General features: G+C 35.0%; 3 protein-coding genes across 3 annotated transcripts, besides 38 other annotated features; 1 reads left to right on the top strand and 2 right to left on the bottom strand.

Moving 5' to 3' along the window:
- Positions 1–1,634: part of a dispersed repeat that runs on past the window's edge.
- Positions 423–454: a tandem repeat.
- Positions 842–907: a tandem repeat.
- Positions 1,488–1,505: a tandem repeat.
- Positions 1,541–1,559: a tandem repeat.
- Positions 1,560–1,583: a tandem repeat.
- Positions 1,635–1,676: 42 nt separating the features above from the next.
- Positions 1,677–2,645: a dispersed repeat.
- Positions 2,645–2,949: a mobile genetic element.
- Positions 2,811–2,819: an inverted repeat.
- Positions 2,811–3,160: a mobile genetic element.
- Positions 2,875–2,918: a tandem repeat.
- Positions 2,943–2,951: an inverted repeat.
- Positions 2,943–3,345: a mobile genetic element.
- Positions 2,951–2,990: a tandem repeat.
- Positions 2,993–5,554: a mobile genetic element.
- Positions 3,045–3,053: an inverted repeat.
- Positions 3,045–3,401: a mobile genetic element.
- Positions 3,152–3,160: an inverted repeat.
- Positions 3,337–3,345: an inverted repeat.
- Positions 3,393–3,401: an inverted repeat.
- Positions 3,775–9,491: a mobile genetic element.
- Positions 4,427–4,511: a tandem repeat.
- Positions 9,247–9,756: a mobile genetic element.
- Positions 9,757–10,332: 576 nt separating this feature from the next.
- Positions 10,333–10,778: a dispersed repeat.
- Positions 10,614–10,641: a tandem repeat.
- A 4-nt stretch (positions 10,779–10,782) lies between the features above and the next one.
- Positions 10,783–10,824: a mobile genetic element.
- Positions 10,821–11,937: a mobile genetic element.
- Positions 11,278–11,307: a tandem repeat.
- Positions 11,404–11,433: a tandem repeat.
- An 812-nt stretch (positions 11,938–12,749) lies between the features above and the next one.
- EKO05_0010320 (uncharacterized protein) lies at positions 12,750–12,917 on the bottom strand (the record flags this gene model as incomplete). The annotated part of the gene is made up of 1 exon (XM_059637727.1): positions 12,750–12,917. The coding sequence occupies one exon, from the start codon at positions 12,915–12,917 to the stop codon at positions 12,750–12,752; it is 168 nt and encodes a 55-aa protein (XP_059493710.1).
- A 1,983-nt stretch (positions 12,918–14,900) lies between these two features.
- Positions 14,901–15,242, bottom strand: EKO05_0010319 (uncharacterized protein; the record flags this gene model as incomplete). The annotated part of the gene is made up of 1 exon (XM_038943100.2): positions 14,901–15,242. One exon carries the CDS (start codon positions 15,240–15,242, stop codon positions 14,901–14,903), a length of 342 nt encoding a protein of 113 aa, XP_038794354.2.
- A 500-nt stretch (positions 15,243–15,742) lies between these two features.
- EKO05_0010318 (uncharacterized protein) lies at positions 15,743–16,625 on the top strand (the record flags this gene model as incomplete). Its single annotated transcript, XM_038943098.1, has 2 exons — positions 15,743–16,107; positions 16,154–16,625. The coding sequence occupies 2 exons, from the start codon at positions 15,743–15,745 to the stop codon at positions 16,623–16,625; spliced, it is 837 nt and encodes a 278-aa protein (XP_038794355.1).
- Positions 16,626–16,877: 252 nt separating this feature from the next.
- Positions 16,878–20,196: a mobile genetic element.
- Positions 17,075–17,110: a tandem repeat.
- Position 20,197: 1 nt separating the features above from the next.
- Positions 20,198–20,578: a dispersed repeat.
- Positions 20,460–20,490: a tandem repeat.
- Positions 20,563–20,681: a repeat region (potential rRNA).
- Positions 20,682–20,690: 9 nt separating this feature from the next.
- Positions 20,691–21,027: a dispersed repeat.
- Positions 20,908–21,111: a dispersed repeat.
- A 115-nt stretch (positions 21,112–21,226) lies between these two features.
- Positions 21,227–22,453: a mobile genetic element.
- A 209-nt stretch (positions 22,454–22,662) lies between these two features.
- Positions 22,663–22,798: part of a dispersed repeat that runs on past the window's edge.

Raw genomic sequence — 22,798 nt, 5'->3', positions numbered from 1 at the left:
ATTACTAATCTTAATTCTAGTGTTTTTATAAGCTAATAGTAGGCTGCTAAGGCCTATAGCGTCCTCTAATCAACAATCTAAGAGCGCCTTAACAGTTACTAACCTAACGTAATAGCTTATTATTAACAGCAGTAATTAACTCTAGAATAAGAGTAATTTCTAGTAGATTAGATACTTAAAGAGGACTTACGTATATAGCTACCCTCCTATCTACATATATAAGAAATAGCTACTCTTATCCTCTATATAAATAGTAACTATAAGCTACTTAGGTATAAATAGGTAACCTATTTTATTATGTATAACCTACGTGTTACCTCTATAGTAAGCTAAAAGACTAAGAGTATAAGGACTATAGTAGCTAACTATAAGACTATATATATGTTTCTAGAGTTATTTAAGTATACGTAGATTAAGCTAGGAATATAATATAAGAATATATAGAATATAGATAAGACTAGAGTAGGACTTAGAGTATATAGCAACCCCTATGTAGTTACTAGCTTATTAAAGAAGAAGGCTTACGTTAAATCCCTAGAGGATTGTAAGTAGGTGTCTATTATTAAGTCTATCTTAGCCGTTAGTAAGAAGCTTTAATGCCTAGTTATCTTTAAAGGTAAGTATCTATAATCTATATAGTTCCTTATATAAGAGGTACCTAATTAGCTCTATATAACGTTAGAGAATAAATAGACGTTAAATACTATTAGATCTAAGTAGTTAAAGCGAATTTTTCTGCCTTAAACTATACCTTAACCTAGCTACTAGCGGCTACTTATACTAGATAGCTATAGCTCTTATACTCTAATAGACTTTATATAGCTCTATAAGTAGAGTAAGGTCTATCTTCTATACCTTCTACCTTACGTATTACTATCCTCTAGCTGCTAGATCTAGCTCTATTCTTAATACTTAAATTATGTTACCGTAGCAGGATTAAAGCCCTCTTAGCAGTTAATAACGCAGCACCTATTAAGAAGGAGCGCTTTATTACATTATATAATAAGGTAAGAGATAAGAGACTATCTAAGAGAGTTATACAAGCTAGGTAGAAGGCTGCTAGCCTCTACCTATACAATCTAGACCTTATAATACTCTTATCTTAAGTATTAGGCTAGCCTATTACTTCTCTACTATCTACTTAAGCCTTATATTATATGTTTACTACACCTTAGAGCTTATAGGCCTTATATAAGGCTTAGTAGCTTATTCCATTAGACTCTTATTTATAGAGCACACGCCTAATATTTAGTAAGGTAGGTAAGGCTATTACTAGAGCTAATACCTGCGCAGCTTAGCTAGAATCTAAAAACTAGCGCCTTAAGTATTAATTAGATACTGCTACTATTACTTACTTAAGAAAGTAGGTTTAGGTTAATCTAAATAAGCGCTCTAGTAGTGTTAAGGTAATTAAGGTTGCTATAGATTAGGAAGAAGTATTATAAGCTAAGTAGGCATTATAGTAAGAAGAAGAGAAAGCTAAAAAGGTAGTAGTAGTAGTAGTAACTTTTACGCTTTACTCTATATATATAGAGTAGCAATTATAATTATTATTATTAAAAAATTACAACTTAAATTAGTAAAGCTTACTTAGGTGAGGTGGCTAAACACTAGAAGTAGCTAAACACTAGAAGTAGCTAAACACTAGAAGTAGCTAAACACTAGAGGGCTAATCTTAGTCCCTTAGCATGTTATATAGAGGACCCTAGAGTAGAGGCTATATCTTTCTAGACTAGTTATATTATAACTATATATAGTAATCTATCTAACCTCTATATAGAGGAAGGCCTAAGGCCTTACTCTTATTAAAGAGATCCTAAAACTAAGCTTACTTAGAGGGAAGAGTATCTACCTCCTCCACCGTCTTATACGCTTCTAGGGATTAGACTAAGAGAATTATAGTAATATTATAGATACCTATAGAAAAGAATAGGTTTCTAGGCTAGTACTTCTAGAGCCTATTAGCTAGGGTCTTATTATACTTAGCTATAAATAGAAGTATAACGTAAACGTTTACTATATACTAGAAGGACTTATAGACTATAAGGTTCTCTACCCTTTATATTATTAGTATACCCTTTTCTACGTCTAATACTACGCCCTCCTATTATAGCTAAGGTGTCTCTAAAATAACGTTCTAGCTTAGACCTAGTACTACGTAGGCTACAGCCTATAAGTGCTACCTATCTAAGTTATAAGTAAATAGAACTAAATAGGAGATTACAGACCTTCTACTAGTACCTACTACTTATACTAAGTGTTATAGTAGTACCTTAAAAAATTCTCCTTATAAGCGCATAGTACATTTATTACTTACTATATTAAAGCATTTACACTCTAAGTCTACTATTATATTAGTATAGGTTACACTATTAATAAATAAAAGTATATAAAATAGGGGCTTCTCAATAGAGTCTATAATAGAATCTCTAGTAGCCTATAAGGCCCCTATACTAGTGTTCTCCTCTACTAGTATACTTTTATAGCGCTTCTAACTAAGACTTATATTAGAAGTAGCTATTTTCCCCTATATAAACTAGCCTCTTTCTTACCTAAGATTATTACTACCTATATTATAGGTACTACCGTGTTAGTATAATCCTAGTAAAAATGTCCCTCTTTACTACAACGTTTGTAAAGATTAGTGTTAAGTTTTATACTTTAGATAAAGTCTATAAGTATTTATTTAATTAGGTCTTAGGGATAGGTACGTGTAGGGGGTCTTAAGGGGGTAGTTATCTAGTTAAAGACTGTAGTAACTAGGGTTTGTAAGGAAGAGTATAGAGTAGACTATCTATTTCGCAAGTAGGGTTAAGATATTCTAATAATAAAGTTAAGTAATAAAGTTTAGTACAAACTATAAGGGTTGTGTTTCTATAAACTAAAAACTCTAATAACTATAGTAGTAATATAAACTAATTAGTGTTATACACCTTCTAATTACACTAAGTACTAATTATACTAATTACTAATTATACTAATTATACTAAGCCCTAAATAGGTTACGTATTCTATTAGTAGTTAACTAAATGCTAACACTATAAATGTTACTTACCTATTATTTATTCTATAATTATAATTACTATACTGTAGCTACTATAATAAGAAAATCCTTTCTGTGTTCTCTAAATTATAACACTATCCCCCTTCTATCTTAGCCTAGTCTCTTAAGCTTATTTATATAATGTAGGGCCCTTTCTTAATTATTAGGTAGGTCTTAATAATGCTAAAACAGCTAAATATCTTATGTTTAGCTTACTGTTATAGTTTATATAAATTTTTTAAGTCCTTTAGAGAGATTATATTATAGAAATATAAAACCTATATAAATTATAACTAAGTGTATAATAACTATATCTAGTCTAGAATATATAGTAAGTATATTTACTTAAGGTAACATTATAACGTAAAGGTAACTTAACCTAAGTTAACCTAACTAGCGTCTAAGAAAGAGAAGTTATATATGTATATAAAAGAGAGTTATAAGGTATATACTAAAGTACTGTGTATTTCTAAAAAGGCTATAGAAGACTTACGTATAGCTTATACACGTAAGAAGAATGTATAATAATAAATAGATTTAGTAGACTATTATAATAAGGAGGCTATTTTAGTAGAGGAGCGTAGTATTAAAGAGAAAGAACATTTAGAGGTAGGGACTATTAAGTTAGATCTGTCTAATAAGTTCTTATTATTACCTAGTACCTAGAGCGCCTTTAAAGGCTAGCCCCTAGAGTACTAGGAGAATAACGTAGAACTGCCTAATTAGTCTCTTTAAATTACTTTAATAACTGCTAGTAGTTTATAAGGTGTGTAGTTAGTTTCTATGTGTTTTCTAAGTTATAGTATCTTAACTACTTAACTAGGTATATATCCTAGCTACCTTCCTTCTAGTATTATATTATTCTCTTAACTTCCTATTAGTCTTTACTATTAGCTTAGTAATAGAAGTTCTTCTAGATAGGCGTTCTTAAGTTAGCTAGTTCTAATAAGGAGATGTAGAATACTAGGTAGATCTTTACATCCTTTAAAAGGTTAAGCCTATAGTTAACTAGGCTTATCTGCTTAGAAATAAAAAAGAATCTAACTTTAACGTGGTCTAAATTCTTTATTAGTCTTTAAGTTTAAATGTTTTTTGTAAGGAAAATAACTTTATCCCCCTCTTTTAGCTAAGGTGCTGTTTTTCTTTAATAATTAACATAAGAGATTGCTTGTTCTTAAGCTTTACTAAAGTTTTTTAATAATTTCTAATATACTACCTTAAGTTTAGCTACTATAGATATTATAGGTTCTGTCTAAACAGTTATATTAAGGCTCCTAGTAAAGAGATTTAGGTGTGTCTTGTAATTTACAAAGAATAGCGTTATACCTATTACTTCTAATAATTTATTATTATACGTAATCTATACTATAGGTAATATTAAATTCTAGTTATTCTATTACTAGTTACTGTATATCTATAGGTATGTTTCTATAGTTTAATTTATTCTTTCTATTTATCTATCTATTTACAGATAATAGGTAGTTAATAGGTTCTTCTTAGTACCTATAGCTGCTAACAGCGTAGTCTAATAGTTAAACGTAAAGAGCTTATCTTAATTACTAATAATAGATTCTAGTGTGCTAAGGTACCTAAGTACCTAGTCTAATAATACTTAAGCTAGTCGCTCTGCAGTATAATTGTAACAAAAAGGTATTATCTTAGCGTACTTAGTAAATCTATCTAGTTAAATAAAAATTAAGTTATAGGCGTATCCTATAAGAGGGTTCTTAGAGACAGGTAGCTATAAAATAACATCTTTAGTAATGTTTATCTATAGCGCTGTTAGTAGCTCTATAGCCTATATTTCTCTATATTTTATATATGTACTATACTTATTTTATTAATAATAAATAAAGTTCTTAATATATTTAGTAACCTTATTCTTTATATTCTTAAACTTATAGTGTCTTTTAATAAGTTTATTATATACTAAATTTTAAGGTGTCTATATAGTATGTTATTGTAATAACTAGCTATAATTTCTTCTTAGAGTTCTTCTAGAACTAGTAATAGGATACGTTATTCCTACTAAACTTATATTATGTTATTAAGCTGCTATAATAGTCCTAAGGATCTATCCTTATTAATTCTAAGTATAGCGTACTTATTAATTGTTTTTATTTCTATAAGGTTATGTTGCTAACTAAGTATATTAGCTCTACTATTATCTTTTCCTAGGGTATATAGTATCTTAGATTTCTACCTTTCTAACTATTCTAACTATCTAACCTATCCTCCTTCTAAGAACCTTAGATGTTATTAAATAAACTAGTTTCTTATAGCCTATATATATAGTAAGGTCTAAGCAGCTTTCTATATAGATCTTCTAATATTCTAGAGCTAATATAATTACTATAAGCTCTTTATTATGCATATTATAGTTTTCTTCTAGTTCTATAAACTTTTATAAATATTAGGTAATTAGGTGCTATAGGCTATCTCGTTCTTATATATATAAGCTTCTAATACTAGGTCTAAGGTATCAGTCTTAATTTAAAATAGCTTTCTACTCGTAAATTTTATTATTTTATGTAGTTCTACGAATATTTACTTAAGTAAATAGAAGGATTCTTCTTATGCCTGTTCCTATTTAAGGAGAACATCCTTCCTTATTAGCTTAGTAAGCAGTAGCGGTTTGTAGAGTAGTTCTTAATAAAGCGTTAGTTAAAGTAAACAAAGCTAAGGAATTTCTAGACTCCCTTAACTATTTTTAGCGTTAGATAATCCTTTATAGCCTAAATGTTCTATAGGCTTATTTTTACTCTATATCTTCCTATAATATAGCTAAGGAATTCTACTTCTTCCTTATACTATTCGTACTTTTCTTACTTTAGGTAGAGGTCTGCTCTTCCTAGGCAGTCTAACACTTCCTTAACGTAGATTTTTTATTCTTCTAGTGTCTTATAATATACTAGAATGTTATTAATATATACTACTATTTTTCTGTTTAGGTATACTCTTAATATGTTGTTAATTAGGGCCTAGCACGTAGCTAGTGTATTAGGTAGCCTAAATAGTATAACTTAATACTTATAATAGCTATAACTAGTTCTAAATACTATCTTCTATTTCTTACCTTTCTTTATATATATAAGGTTATATACTCTATATAAGTTAAGTATAGTAAAGTACTATACTCTATTAAGTCTATCTTATTACTTCTTATTATTTAGTAGTAGGAATTAATTCTTAATTATAATATTAATAAGCTTTTAGTAGTTAATATATAAATATAGTAAGCTGTCTTTCTTAGCTATAAAAGTAATAGATAATCCTACTAGAGATTCTAATTTTCTAATAAATCCTTTCTTAAGGTTCTCCTTAGTATACTTATATAGTATCTTAAGTTCCTTTTCTAAAAGTCTATATATAGGTCTAAAGGGCAGTTCCTTCCCTTTCTAGAGCTTAATATTATAGTCCTATAGTTTATACTACAGTAATACCTTTATAGTCTTCTTATACTAGAAGAGTTCTATATAACTTTTAAATATATCTAGAGTATTAGAAGGTGTACTATCTTTCTTCTTAGCTGCGCCTTTCCTATCTCCTACTGTCTTAGTAGTTAGTAGCTAGCTAACTGCTCTATCTTAGCGCCTCTTATGTGTTAAAGAGATATTATTAATCTTTATTTTATCTACTAACTGCAGCGTGTGTTGCGTAGGTATTAGTTTAGCTATATAGTACTTACATCTATTAAATAAGAATTATTACTTCTTCTAATTAGTTTGTAGATTATACTCTTATAACTATAGTAGTCTTAAGATAATATTATAGGTAGCTATTCTAAGAATAATAAGGTCTAACTTCTCTTTATAGTTGTATATCCTTAGAGGGGCGCCTTAAATTATAAGCGTAATTCTTTCTTCTCTTAGTATTAGCTCTCTATTAGCTACTTATAATAGGTATAGTTCTTCTTTATACTATAGTTAAAGTCTAGCTTCTTCTACTACTATATAGGATATATATTTTCTCTAGGATTCTAAGTCTAATAATACTAATAGCTCTTCTCTATTTAGCATAATAGTAAGCTTAATAAGGCAAATAGTCATTATAGAATTAATAGAATAATCCTTAGCACTCTTAGGCGCTGTTCTAAAATAGTCTTATCCTTAAATCTATTATGTTACATATATTGTTAGTAAACCTTACAATTAGAGTTTAGGTAGTTCTGCTAGTGCGCGTTATAGTATTGTCTTTTAACTACTAACTATATCTAAATAATTACTTATAGATTATCTGTTCTAGAAAAGTAGGTATAGCTGTGTTTGTTAATTAGGTGCCTTTTATATAAGTTGTTCTAGCAGTTATACTACTAAAAATAAAGGAATAATATTCTAGAGGAAACTATCTATAGTTTAGCTTATAATCTTAGTGTATACTATATTAGTAATCTCTATAGGCTATCTATAATAAGTTGCTATATTAAAGATTCCTAACATCTAGTTTATACTAGGATTGTAGGCTAAATAGTAGTAGAAGTAATATTAGTAAGGGCTGTTATTCCTTTATGCGCTGTAAGCTACGTTATATCTTCTTTTTATACTAGTATTACTCTTTAGCTTCTTCTAGATTGTTTAATACATATTAGCAGTTATTAGTCTCTTAGTTAACCTGCTAGATAAGCTAGTTAAATTCTAGAGTAGGTTCTTCTTCCTTAGATCCTACTATAGGTTAAATAAGTTCTTAACATATATAGGCGTATGCTTCTTTATTAGCACAGCGCTTATACTACTAGCGTTAGTATTAGTAATATATAGTATTTTATCTAATCTCTATAAGTATTTATCTAGAAGTGTCTAGAAGGTTGTCTATCTTATATTAGTAGTCTTTAGTCTCTTTATATAGTTTATAAACGTTACTAAGTATAGCTTACTTCTTAGTAGCATCTTCTAGTTTGCGTTTAATAACTAGAAGTTCCTTACCTTTAAGACTAAGGTAACTTGTTCCTTATTAATAGAACAGGCCTTTATGTTTCTTACTAACCTTAAGGCTCTTTCCTTCTACACAGCATTCTACTGCATAGTATTACTAGTTACTATTAAGAAATAGTACTCCTTTTCCTTCTGTAATGTAAAAGTAAGAGGTTACTGCATAAATAGGAGGTTTAATATATTTAGTATTGTTCTTAGAACTAGACTCTAGGTCTTCTATAAGTTATTCTATATTATTAGTAACTAATTTCTAGTTAGTAGTATCTGCAGTATTGTTTTTATAGGTTAGAATATTAAGCAATTAAAGAACCTTATTCTTTATCTTTTAGTCTTTTACAAAGTAGCCTAGCTTACTATAGTTGTAGCAGTCCTTACTACTATCTTTATTAGAGTAGTGTCCTTCTCTACCCTTCTTTTTATTCTAGCGTCCTAGTAGTAGTTCTTTATTAAGGTTTAAGAGGTCTATACCCTCTATTATAAATTAACTACTCTATATATTATTATAGATGTATTAGCTAGTACTAGGCTAGTAACGTCCTCTCTATTATCCTTAGTTTAGATTGTTACGCTACAGGTTACGTAGAGGCAGGCAGTTATTTCTAATAACTACAACCTATGCCTGCAGATCTTTTCTTAGCTCTAGTTATAGTTTATAGAGCTTTACGTTAATTAATATAGACTAATTAATAAGGTTATCTAAAGTCTTAGTACTAGTGCTTATGCGTATTAGTTCTTCCTTAACCTTAGGCTTTAATCCTTATTTATACATAGTTAATAACGTAGTATTATTCTAAACTATATTAGTAGAAAGCTGCTAGAACTTAGTAGTATAGTTAGCTGTAGAGTAGAATTACCTAATACGTTAGATGTTACAACACACAATAGCTGTTTTAGTTAAGACTCTAAAAATTAGTTTAATTATTTTTTTAAAATAGTTAAAGTTATTAAACTATTTAGAGATATTGTCGAGACATTTATCTAATATAGCCTTTTAGAGAAAGGGTTTAATCTATTTAAAAGCGTTTCTGCGTATGTAGCTAGTAGCTAGCATAACCTATTTATTTTTAGAAATCTTACTTTCTTAAAATTTAAAAATTAAGTTAAACTAGAGAAGCTAGTTATTAAGCTTGTTGCGGTCTCTATAATAGTTGTCTAGTTTAGCTACGTTTATAGTACTGCTTGTAACAGAGGCTTCTATATCTGCATTAGAAGAGTAAGTATTACTAGAAGTAGCGTAAGACCCTAAAGTACTTATCTTAGGAGTGTTTAAAATGTTAAGTGCTACACTTTAGATAAAGTCTATAAGTAATTGTTTAATTAGGTCTTAGAGATAAGTACGTGTAGGGGGTCTTAATAGAGTAGTTATCTAGTTAAAGACTGTAGTAACTAGGGTTTATAAGGAAAATTATAGAGTAGACTATCTATTCTATAGGTAGGTTTAAAACATTCTAATAATAAAGTTAATTAATAGAGTTTAACACAAATTATAAGGGTTGTGTTTCTATAAACTTTATACTTTAATAACTAGAGTAGTAATATAGACTAAATAGTATTATACATCCTCTAATTATACTAAGCGTAAATTACACTAATTAATAATTATACTAATTACGCTAAGCCCTAATTAGGTTACGTGCTCTATTAGCAGTTAACTAAGTGCTAACACTGTAATTATTACTTACTTATTATTTGTTCTGCTATTATAATTACTGTGCTGCAGCTACTATAATTAGACGAACCCTTTCTATATTCTGTAGATTATAACAGACACTCTCTCTATCTACACTAATAATAATATAAAGACCTTAAGTAAAAATAAAGCTCTCTCTATCTACAACTACAATGGTTTAGAAGCCTTAGACAATAATTTTTAGCAATATTCTAGCAGTTCTAACCATAATAATAACAGTAACTCCCCTAGATCTAATAATATTAACTTAGCTTTTACTAGCTATAGTAATAACAACAATTACTATAAGTAAGTGCCTACTTAAGATAACTCTTGTCTAGTTAGACAATGCCTATAAACGCTCTAGCTTTATTAAGTAATATATTAAGCTAGTCTCCTCTAGCTTTAGTAGGTTCTTATAATCTTAACCTACTATAACGTAACTAGTCCTGCGTTAAAATAAGTAATAGGCTACCTTATACCCCTCTACTAAACAGTTTCTATCTACTTTAATAGTTTCTCTCTGCTAAACAATTCTCTTAACTAAACAATTCCTCTCTACTAAAAAAAAAAATCTTAACTCCTTCCTTATTTATACTCTAAAAAGGCTAGTAAATAATTTATATATTATAGGGTTTATATAGTAGAAAGACTTTTAGAGGCTGTGTTTTTCTATAAAGTATAGAGGAGACCTATATAATATTACTAAAGGTATATAGCTTAATTCTACTCTAATTACTTATAGGTTATTTTAGACAGTTTATATATCTTCTTATCCTTTATTTTTTATTTACTCTTATTTAAAACCTATTAGTATTAGGCTCTTACTACTACCTGTATATAGACTTTAGCTTAAGAAACTTTATAATTTATAAGAAAAGGCACGTATTAGGACTTCTACTAAGGTAAGATTGTAACCTACTAGTATGTAGTACAACCTACTAGCAGATCCTATTAACCTTAGTAGAACCTTTCTTTACTTACCTTTACTTTTACTTGTAGAGAGTATAAGCCTTACTACTATAAGTAGGTCTCTCTCTATCCTCTTATAGCTTACAGTCTGCTATTTTATACACTCTACTTTTAAATCTATTAGTTTACTAGATCGCTACTTTTATGCTTATAATGTCTGCCTAATACCTATCCTCTTTTGTAATTGCCTTATACACTCTTTACAGTTACCTCCTTACTTAATCTAGACGCTCTAGCTACTTAATTTAGTATTAGTTAAAATTCTATTAACAAAATACTTAAAAAGAGTTATAAAAGAGACTTAGGAGTCTTAAAACTACATAAATATTATAAGAGTAGACATATTTTAGCTCTTCTATTAGGTATAGATCTCTAGCTTTACTAAGAGGTAAATTCTTTAGTTCTTTAAAGTAACAAGTATGTGTCTACTTAATTTTAACATTATCCTTTATTACTTTACTAAAACATTAGAGTGCTTAGATTTAGAGAGTACGTTATTATCTAGATACAGCAATAAAGACTAGACGTTTATAGACCTTTTTACAAAGGGTTACTAAGGATAAGAGGAGTTAGAAGGTAAAAAAGATAGGATAATTAATCTACTACATCTTAGTTAAGGGCTTACTACTCTAATGTAAGGTAAATAGCCTTAAAAAGATTATAAGATAGTAGAAGAAGTATAAAAAGAAGAATTACGTATTAGATTTATAATAATAGCAGGAGTACTATAGTAATGCTGTCTTTTAGTCTCCTTTAAAGATTAATAAAGCACGCTTCTGTATTAGAGTAAGAAAGAAGAAGAAGTAGAAGAAGGAAGAGGCGCTTACAAAAGTAACTAATAAGGAAGTAGCAGCTGCTAAAAAGCTAGTTAAGGAGAAGGAGAAGGAGGAGAAGCGTATAAAAAAAAAGTTAGCTCTAAAGAGGTGTAAGAAGGAGAAGGCTAATATAGTAATTTAGAAGGTTTAATAGAATACTAAAAAGTAGCGTTATAATAAGAGTGTATTGCTGCAAAAGCAATAAAATATCCCTAATTAGGTAAGAAGAAAGCTTTATAAGCAATTTAGCAAAAAAGGAGTTAAAAACGTGCTTTAATGGATAAATATAGTAGATGTAGTCCCCTATCGCCGCCTCTAGCTACCTTAGCTATTACTACCCGCCGCAGCTGCAACGTTACACTTCTAAGTAAATACAGATAGACTAGATTAACTGCAAGCATTACTTTACTAGTCTGCTACAAGATCCTGTAGTAATAGCTATTGTGGGTGGCTCTACAACCTTATCTATTTCCAGCGAATCCGGTCGTTACGCGCACGGACACGGTACTTAGGGACCAACGCCACCTGAAATGCAACACTGAGCAAAGATGTCGTTGCTGTCAGCGTCGACGCAGTCAGCATCGCAGCTTGCCGCAACCACTCGCCATGTACGCACCACTTCGGCGGCAGCGGCTTGCGCGCTACCTGTCTGACAGCACAGTGGCCCTACAAGAGCTACAGCTGTAACTAACCAGCTCGCGCCTTTAGTCAGGATTGTTAGGTTTTACTGTGGCATTATATTGTTATATCGTTCCCACAGCATACACGCGACAGATCACTCTAATCTGTACTGTAACCACTTACCACTATAGGCAGCCACGCGCCGCTGCTGGCTTAGGTAAGACAGCTTTTTGTCGCGACACGACCACCGCTGACCTGCGTTGGCAGCTTAACAACAGCCAGCTAGACGAGCAGGTGTGCCTCACTTTCAACGCTCTTCGCCAGCAGCTGTTTGCACGGAGCACGACCATCCCTAGCATGCAACAGAAATACAAAAGAGAGCGCCTCAGGCTGACTCACCGGATCCGGCCACTGAAGCAAGAGCTTGCGATCAAGAGACGCAAGAACGAAAAGCTGCGTGGAGCGTGTAAGGTTATTGACTCCAAGGGTTCTCAGGTCGAGCAAGCATGCGACCAATGATGTGAGAAAGCGTTAGAACAGGCGCCAGAACAATCTCCAACAGACCGCTGCGACACACAAGCCGAAACCACCGAGACCGCCGAGACCGAGTGGCAGTCAGGACAGAGCGTAGAAGTAACGACGCAATGATATCGCAGGCTGGGAAGAGCTGCTCTGGTGAGCTCGCTCACAGTCGACGCCTAGAGGTGCACACCCCCACCGCAAGCTGTCGTCGAGAGCGTTGAGAGTGGGTGCGGATCGGAGCAGCGCAAGCGTGCGAAGTGATCTCGACGCAAGGAGACGCCTTTTGAGGTTCCTAACGACACCACTGCTCCGCGATGAGTGAATGTTGCGAGCGACGTGGCCATGTTTCTATTTTACAATTTCGCAGGTTCTGGCTGTTGCGTGAATAGCTAGACTAGAGCTGTTCAGCATTGCTGTTCTCTTAAGGGCCGTACATAGTATAATTAGGAAACCGAATCAACGACACTTCCATACCTGCCCATCGCCCCTACCGTACGTCACGTCGAGCAGCTTGTGACTGGGAGTGTGAAAAGATGAGCGCGAAACTGCAGAGTTTATGTTCTTGCGGCTGGCTGGGCCAGCTCTCCACTGTGGGTCAAGAGCATGCCGAGACATCGGCAAAGAGCATGTCATACCACATAGCACACCCGCATAGGAATCTGGTAGAAGATCTGATTACACCTGAAGAACATCAAAGATCGAGAAACATATCTTAGGCCCTGGTGGCTCGAGGCAAGCTAGCACACGAAAGCACATACGACAATTAAACGCTAGGGGAGACTGATTTTTTACTTGTTGTGAAAACCTTGTTTGGTTCCAGTGTAACTTTCCTGCTACGTTCAGCTATACAATATATTGACGATTTATTTTTGATGGTTGGTAGCTAACTTACGGAATACTTTACGCACTCTTCTCTTTCTCAAGCATTGCGATCTCTTGAGACTGCTTTTGTGCCTGTACCTGCGGCTTTGTTGATTGCGTTGGTGGCTGCGCTTTAAGCTCTGACTGCGTACGTGCTGGTTCCTTCCCCTGAAGTATCCTCAGCTTTTGCTCTTGCATTTCGAGTTGCTTAAGGTGATCCATACTAGGCACTATTAACATTGGTACATTAAGGTAATAGAAGGATATACTACTTTAATGATTTAGTTGCAAGCAACAGATATGTTATAGTGGGTATGTTGTTTCGGGGAGGCTTAACGAGATGAGCAAAGCGAGGCTATATAAGGCATATTCCTGTGAATTAGGCTGATCTTTTAGAATACGCCATGCTCTACTTGGCGTGGGAGGGTTGTGAAGGAAGGGGATATGGCTTTAATTGATTCGCCGCTCCCAGCGAGGAGAGCAAGATGAGCAAGGTGAGCACTAAATGGATGGATTTGGTTGGGCGGATATTGATCAGATCGCTCTATCGTGATGGTGTCGAGCATTAGTGGATGTCACGGTAGGGGTTTATGAAACAGGAAATGCTCTTGCGCGTCTGGACCCAGAATTCAATCGGTCTGAGTCCATCAATATGAACATACATATGGGCATCTACATGACAGTGGAGAACTTTTCTGCAGGTCTTTGTATCCGAAGCCGCCCCCGCCATCAGATTTAAATCGTAGTTCAGATCGTTGTAGGCCGTAGCCAGACATAGCCCCGAATCTTGCCGACTCACAGCATGACCTGATTCGCGACATGATCCATGCTCGGTCGCTTACCACCACCCAGATGGCAGCAGTGGCAGGCTGCAGCGAGCGTTCGATCAAGTCTCCTGCGAATGGAAGTGGGAGGCGCAGAACAATCACAGGGCCGCTGATGGAGGCTCTGCTTGATCACCTGCCCGAGGAGCCTGGGCCGTACCTGGAGGAGACAGCTTTGTTTCTGTGGGAAGAGATCGAGATTCATGCGTCATCTCACAACATCAAAAATTCTACCCATCTAATAAGCATAACTACTTTAGGAGTATCTTGGTCATTGAAAAGCTGTGGGCTTTACGAAGTTTCTGGAGCCCACACAACCTGTCCGTTCTCATATCTATAATAACGCAGGTACTGTGAATTCCAAGTCCAGCTAGTATCACCTTGCTGGATCTGGGTCGCGGATTCAGCCTGTGGAGCTGCTTGCTCGGGCAGATGTGAGCTCTGCTGTTCATTTGATACCAGGCGATCCTCGACCCATACACGAGGCTTCTGATCTCCGCGCCCTTTAGAGTCCACAAACGCAGTGCCTTGACCTGGGTTTGTAGGGTCCCGGGGCGTGACGTAGAGAATGGTGTTGTGTGGCGACAGACCCATACTTTGGATGTTGCCCTCAACGATCTTCTTCTGCTCTTGTAGGGCGATCTATCCATCGTAGACAGCAAAGACAGCATATGTATCGGAGGATGGGAAATAATGCTGCCATTTCCTGTATTCTTCGGCGACCTTGTTCATGATTTGCTGAACATTTCGATCACCAGCAGAAGTGTCCGATGGGAGGGCATTTTCTGGGCGTGGTGGTATGTGAGCCAGAATCGCACCATATTGCGAAGCGACGATAACAACAGAGCAGCCGGCCAGGTCCCTTGTCCCCACAGATGGAGTCTTGTCAAAGGGCACAAATTCAACGCCCCCCATAGGTATGACCCGAACGCTACCAGTTGCCTCGGCGCGCGCAAGCCGACTAACCCTCTCATAAGTGCTCATGACTGAAGAGCTTAGCGACAAAGCAACTAGACAGCGGGAATTTAGAAGGTGAAGAACCTGAGCGACAGGATAGTTGTGAGAGTGAATTGCAAGATATGAACCATATAGTATACGAGAGACTTCGGGTTCTTTTAAATCCAACATACCTAGGTCGCTACCTGCACATCCCTGCAACAGCTGGCCGGCGCGTTTGATACGGGAGGGTGGCACGTCCAAAATAGTACACAGTGCCGGCGCAGCATACATCGTGAGAATGAGAGCCTGTGGACTACAGACGGCTCGGAAGGTCGCCCCCATCCCCCCGTACAAAATGCAACTAGACCAAGCCACGGCGCCAACAACACTAGCCAATCACACAGGAGCGCATGCTTTTAGTATTATGCCAAGGAGGGGATTGCGGACTTTACGCCACATGATCGAAGCGTCTAGGGGCGGCGCACAGACCAAAGTCAACCAGCTGTTTTATCTCTCCTTCCACACTCAAGGAGGCCAGGACAGAGATGGCGACCACACCAGCAGTCCACCCTGTGGATCCTCCTCCACCTCGTGAGATCACTGATCTCGCACGGCTTTGCCTTGAAGGTGATCTCGAGCACGACGATATCAACCTGGCTTTTCAGTCGAAACTTCAGGCCTACTCCAGCCAAGGTCATCAGATATCTCTTTTATGGCCTGTCTTGTTCGCAGCTGTTCAGTACGCTCGGCCTCGGATCGTTACTCTGCTTTTGTCCCAAGGTCTCCAACTGCAAACAATGTACGTGGAGCAGGCAGTATCTACCGGATCGAAGGAGGTATTCCAGGCATTTCTTGATAATGGTTGGAATGTAAATGAGCCACTCTATTCGTTCCGCCCTCCGGTGCTTGCGTAAGTAAGGTGCTATACTTACAGGCCATAAGTTGATATCTCTTAGGAATTTTGTCCACGATCATGATATGACCGTCTGGTTCCTTGATCGCGGAGCCGATCCTGATGCTAGATGTTACATCGATCTTACGCCTTTGTCTTTCGCAGCTCGGTACGCTTCGATTCCAACATTCAGAGTCTTGCTTGATCGAGGCTCAGCCAATAAGGGCCAGTTGGCACATCACGCAGTTGAGCGCAACACCGATGTTATTACAGTGCTGGATATACTCGCTTCTAGAGGAGCCCTCCTTGACGAGCTGCAATACGCGACAGACCTACAGTCCTGGAATCACGAGTCTTTCAAAGGCCTCGGTACACCCCTGCACAGGGCTACTGAACTCGGCAGGCTTGAGATTGTCCGGTATCTCCTTGATAAGCAGGCGAATCCAAGGGCCAGGGATTCAAAGAATCGCACGCCTATAGATATTGCAGATCACTTGGGGTTTGAAGATATAGCCAACCTGCTTATTATGTATTGAAACTATGAAAAATTCATGATGCCCGTCCATCATACCTCTTAGCTGGTGTTCCACTTGTTTAAGAGCTCGGAAAAGAGCGCGCTCCACAATGTAAGTTGAGAACGCGATGGGCGTTGCGAATCTTCGAACGCAACATTGCGTACGTGCGCTAGCAAAGGCGTAGTAGCGAAGTTTCGGCTGAATTCCATAATCCAGCCCCACTTGCTGCATTAAAATTTCTAATGATGGATGTGGCAGGAACATCACATCATCCAACAAAGCGAAATTTCGACATAGGGCCCTGCACACCGAAAAAACATCAGAATCTATCTTAACCCAGCGAGGATATACTATCCTAAGCTTCCCAGAGCCCCTAGGCGTCTAGTTGCTGCACGCTGTCTTGTTATCTAACCTGTTCTGTTGCAAAAAAAAATTTGGATTTGCAGAGCACAGACCACCCCTGCAATAAATATCTTATCTTATCTTATCTTAAAAAGATCTTATCTAAAAGAACAAAAAAATAACAAAATATCCTATCTCTACTAGATAGCAACAAGCCTTTCCTTAGCTTTCTGCTTTTAACCCCTTCTTTCTACTCCTAGAGGTCTACTAGTTAGGCTAGTAACAATAGAAGAAAGGCAAGAATAGTAAAGCTAAGACTGCCTTTTTCCTTGTTTTTTAGCCCTAAAAAGCAGACAGAGACTAGGTACCTCTTCCTGTGCAAAAGTAAGCTCTCCTCTAGTTATTTTATAGTTATTACCTTATAAAAGAGAAGGTAACCCTACTAGGACGCTAGGACTATAGAACCAGAACCACCACCTAATAAAGAATACTCTCTAAATAGGGAGACAATGGAAATAAGCCCCCTAAGCTCCCTAACCTCTCTAGGAGAGATGTACTAGCCTACACCTACTCCTAGACATCTGTCTATACCCTTGCTGTTAACGCCTCTTCCTTAGTAATCTACTTTAGGAATACAACAACCTAGTATATCTAACAGAACTGCAACTATACCTCTACCCTCTGCTCCTTTAAAACAACAAGCTAGCAGACCTGCTACTCTAACAGCACCTAGACTCCCCCCTTTCTAATTTAACATAGCTACTAGGCCTATAACCTAAGCCCCTATTACTAAGACAGTAAAAGGAGTACCATCTTTTGCTAGGACAATAGTTATTTAGGCTTCTTCCCTAGCTACCTCTATTAAGGAACAATTAAACCTCCTAGACCTTCTTAAAATCTTTAGGGACTACACAGAAAACAAGAGGATAAACAAGCAAGGCCTCTCTATCCTAGCGTCCTAAGTATTAAACCTTGAAACAGTAATAAAGACAATTAAAACAAGAGCAAAAATCCTTTAAAAACTTACTCTAGCTACTAAGACGCCTACTATATAACCTTCTACCTATTCTACTTTATATATATATACAGCTTTAGCTAACCTCCCTAAGAATATAGAGTAGTAAACAATTATAAAAAAGAAGCAACCTACTATTATAAAGAACTCCCTAAGCGTACGCTAACTAGTTCTTACATAAGAATAAGAACTATCCTCTTTTACTCTTCTTAAAATACGTAATACTTTTAATAAGGCCTTTATAGATAAAGGAGTAAGTCTCCCTATAATTACCTCTGCTAGCCTAAGCAGAAGAAACAATATTGTTCTTACTACTACACCTACCTTTACAGCAAAATACCTACTTAAAAACTAAGTAATCTAGCAATTAGTTACTACCTACAAGGAAGCCCTTCTAACAGAATAATGGCACAAGGTAATACTACACAACATTCCCACATCTTTAGAAACAAACCAGGACCTAGAAGTGCTTAAGTTAGAAATAGCTACCTTTAATAAGGACCTTACTATAGTAGGAAACCTATTCTAGCTAGCAAGCTATAAAAGAAGACAAAAGTAATAACTAAGCTCTGTTTGTATAGCGTTTATAATAGAAAATAAAGTATAAAAAGCTATAAGAAACAGACTATAACTACTATAAGCTAGTATAAAAGTAAAAAGGTTTATTACTACGCCTTCTACTACATAATGCTATAAGTATTAGCAGTTTAGGCATATAGAGAACAGGTGCCTCTATATTACTATATGTAAAATATGTGTAAAAAAACACCCTATTATACTATATAAATGTAACATGTGTAGTACTATATATAGAGCCTATGTACACACTATACCTAAGTGCAGAAACTATAAAGAAGTATATATAGTAGATAGTATATAGTATACAGCCTATAAGGCTATAATAAATATATAAACATATCTAGAATACTAGATAACCTAAGAATTCTATAAGTAAATCTAAATAAGAGTATATAACCTACAGAGAGCGCCTTAAAACTAGTAGTAGAACTAGCTATAGACCTTGTCTTAGAATAAGAGCCTTAGTTAACCCTACTTAACAACCTTCTCTAGATTACCTAGACACACGCTCTTTGAATTACCCTTTCTTTATATAAATCCTACCCCTACTATAAGACTATAGCGTAAGGCCACGCGTTCTAGCATATGCCCTACACTTACTACAAGTACAAGTTGCCCTAGTAGCAGATATAAACCCTAATCTAGACTTTCTAGCAATTACAGTCTACTAGTCTAGGGTAAACTATACTATCTATAATATTTATAACTAAATAAACATATAAGGCACACACACTATAGAAAGAAAGCTTCTAAATAGCTATACTCTGCCTATTTTAATCCTACTAGGTAACTTTAACACCTATTACCCTTGGTAGGACCCTACTATAACTACTATAACACTAAAAGCTAGTAGCTTTATTGCCTAGATAGAGGAACAAAACCTAGAGCTATTAAACAGCCCTAGTACAGGCACCTTTTACAGGCTAAACATAATTAGGGAGAGTGTTTAGAACCTTACTTTTGCTACGCATAGGCTGGTAAACTAGATAGAAGACTAGCAAACCCTAGAAGGTATAGGCGTAGACTACCTAGGCATCCTGTGTACAATTACAACGCCTAGAACACAGCTTCTAAATAACCCTACTTCTAAGTCTAACATAAAGAAGGTAGACTAGAACCTATTTTAAAAGATGCTTGCAAAAGAGGTAGCAAAAAGCCCTGCTCTTAACAATACTACCTGCCTTAGCCACTCTACTAGCAAGTCTATACTCCTAATCTAAGGAGAGGAGAGAGTACTAGAAGAGTAGCTAGAACTAATAGAGAAAGAGCTTGCTAAAGCTATAATAAATACAGCTAAGGCTACAATCCTATAAAGCTCTACTAGTGCTAGAAGTAAGCTTTAGTATAACTAAGACCTAAAAATATTTAGAATAAACATGCTTAGCAAACAACGCCCCCTATAGAGAGAATTAGCTACTAGCCCTACAAACACCTACATCTAGAAATAGAATTAACTAATTGCTAGAAATAACTACAGATAAGCGGTAAAAGTAGCAAAGCACAGCTACTAGAATTAACTCCTAAAAAAAAAGATATAAAATTAATCTATAAAGTAATATCTTATACTATAACTATAGGTAATTAAAGCATACCTGCTATACAGGGCTCTAGAGGAATAGAGAACTTATTTTAAGGCAAATGCTTAGCACTAAGAGATTGTAAGGTAGACTTCACAAGCACAAAAGTAGCGATCTGGTAAACTAATAGGTTTAAAAGAGGAGTAAACAAAATAGCAGACAGTAAGCTACAAGAGGGCGGAGAGCAAGACCTACTTATAGTAGTAAGGCCTATACTCTCTGCAAGTAAAAGTAAAGACAAGTAAAGAAAGGTTCTACTAGGTTTAATAGAATCTGCTAGTAGGTTGTAACATATACTAGTAGGTTACTATCTTACCTTAGTAGAAGTTCTAACACGTGCTTAAGTAAGAGTAAAAGTAAAACAAAGGAAAAGAGGATATAGAAATCCTGTATAACAACCTATTAGTAGTTAGAGTGCAATTAAGGTATATGCGTTTAGTGGTATTACGTAGGTCTCCCTAAATCCTTATATAAAAAAACAACCTCTAAGATTTTTTCTACTATATAAACCCTACAACGTAAAAATAATACCCCTTTCTGTTTAGAGCTTATATAAGGAAGTAGTGTAAAGATATTTATTAATCTATTAGAGCTAGATTTATGCTTAAATTTAAGGTTAACCTTTATTAATAGTTAATTGCTAAACTGTAGCAGCCTAAGGGCAAGCTTAAGTAGGTCTAGATTATGTTTAGCATATCTTTAGGCGTGTTCTTAACCTATAAAGGAGCCTATTAAAAGTAGCCTAATATTCTATACAGTAATATATCTGCTTTTGTTAGCCTATCCTATTTTAACTAGATTTATTAAGATTACTAAACTAGCTGTTGTTAAAGGTGTCTTCTAGGCAAGGCTCCTAGTCTGTTGGCATTTAGAGTGCTAGTAGCACTAGTTTATTAGGATTGTTATAGTAAAACAAGAAAGCGTTGTAGTAGTTAAGATATTACTTAGCAGGTTCCTAGGTAGGTTTAGGGTTATTAGACTATTTAACAAGGTATTCCTATATACTACGTTACTTTCTGCAATTAAGGAATAAGTTAATATACTATTCTTAAGAGACTAAACCCTAGTTATTAATAACCTCTACAGGTGTTAGTTTAGGTAGTGCTTAATCTAGTAGTTTGTCTTAGCTTGTTTCCCTAAGCAAGTTAGGGTAAAATACTAGGAATACGCCTTTTAATACTATATCTGCAGGTAGGTCTAGTTTATATATAGCTCTATTGTGTATAACATAAGTAACTAAGTATAGGCTAGCATACTTATAGTCTAGTTTTTTTAAAGGCTAGGTAGTATTCTAGTTACGTGTGGAAACCTAAACTAGGATACTAACTGCGTATTTTAGAGTCTGTTAGTAATAAGCATTACCTTAGGCCTGTTGTTCTTGTTGTGCCTAGGTAAGCTAAATCTTTAGATATTCTAGAAGGTTAGCGTAGGTGCGGAGTAACCTATTAGCGCGTAAGATTTAGTCTTTAGCTTCTTTTAATAATAGTTCTATTTAGGTATAGTCTTTACTAGGGTGTATACTGCTGTAAGGGTTATAATACCTAAGATCTGCAAAGAAAGGAGTAAGTCTAGTAGACACATTAACAGTGTTATTAGCTTAAAACTTAGCAAGATACAGCTATAAAGCCTAATTATCTTATATGTAGTAAACCTACTTTCGCAAATAGATCTTAAGGCTTTAATTTGCTTATTTAGTTTAACTATTAGTTTGTAGATAATAAGAAGTTAATAGCTTAGCTAAGATTTAAAGGCGTTTGTAAACCTGCTTCTAGAATTTGTTTATAAAAGAAGTACCTTAATTAGATATAATATTACGCAGAAGTCTATAGAGGAAAAAAAATTCTATAAAGTAGTAAGCAAATTCCTTTAAGGAGCAGCTAACTAACAGAAAGAAATATTACTACTTAATAAGACAGTCTACTATAATAAGCAGGTTTGTGTATAATTAGCTGTAAAGAGATAAAGCTAGTAAGTCTTAAATATAGTCTACAGAGATATCTAACTACTTAGCGTTAGGGATTAGTAGGGGTTTAAGGAAACTGTTATAGGCTTTCTACGAAGGCCTTACGTATGTACACACTGCGTAAGCTTAGTAATATTTTTTAATAGACTAAGGCATGCTAGGCTAATAGTAGCACCTAATTATTAGATATAGAGTAGCTTTAGAACCTTTATAGCCTGTAATCTTATAATTATAGTATAAGTTAAATATCTAGCGTTATAATTGTGCGTTAGGGGGTATGTAGAGTTAAGTCTTATCTAGGAATAGGCGTCTAGAGGAGCCTTTACTAACAGTGTAACAGTTAGCTAGGGAGATATAGTAGCTATTTTTGCAGAACTAGGAGCTTAGTTTATAGTTATTTTTGTCTAGGGTAGAAAAGATTTTCTATATAGCTGTATTAGTTGTATATGCGTTAGTAAGCATATCTTTAGTAGATTAGGAATCTTCTAGATATAGTAGTAAATCTAGTAGTAATATCCTATAAATGTTGTCTATTAGGTTAAAGTTATATTCTAAGTTATTAGGCTCTGCTAAGGGTGTCTAAGTAGCGTAGAACGTTGTTATTGCCTAAATGTCTAGTAAGATAAATTTAGGTAATTTGCTAGTAGTAAGGGAGAGAGCCTGCAGAGTAGCTTGTATTGTAGGCGCAACTCCTAGGTCTAGGTTGCGTAGTCCTAGG

This window comes from Ascochyta rabiei, chromosome 19 (assembly GCF_004011695.2).
Source record: "Ascochyta rabiei chromosome 19, complete sequence".
Taxonomy (NCBI): domain Eukaryota; kingdom Fungi; phylum Ascomycota; class Dothideomycetes; order Pleosporales; family Didymellaceae; genus Ascochyta; species Ascochyta rabiei.
This window is presented reverse-complemented; position numbering and strand designations above follow the sequence as displayed.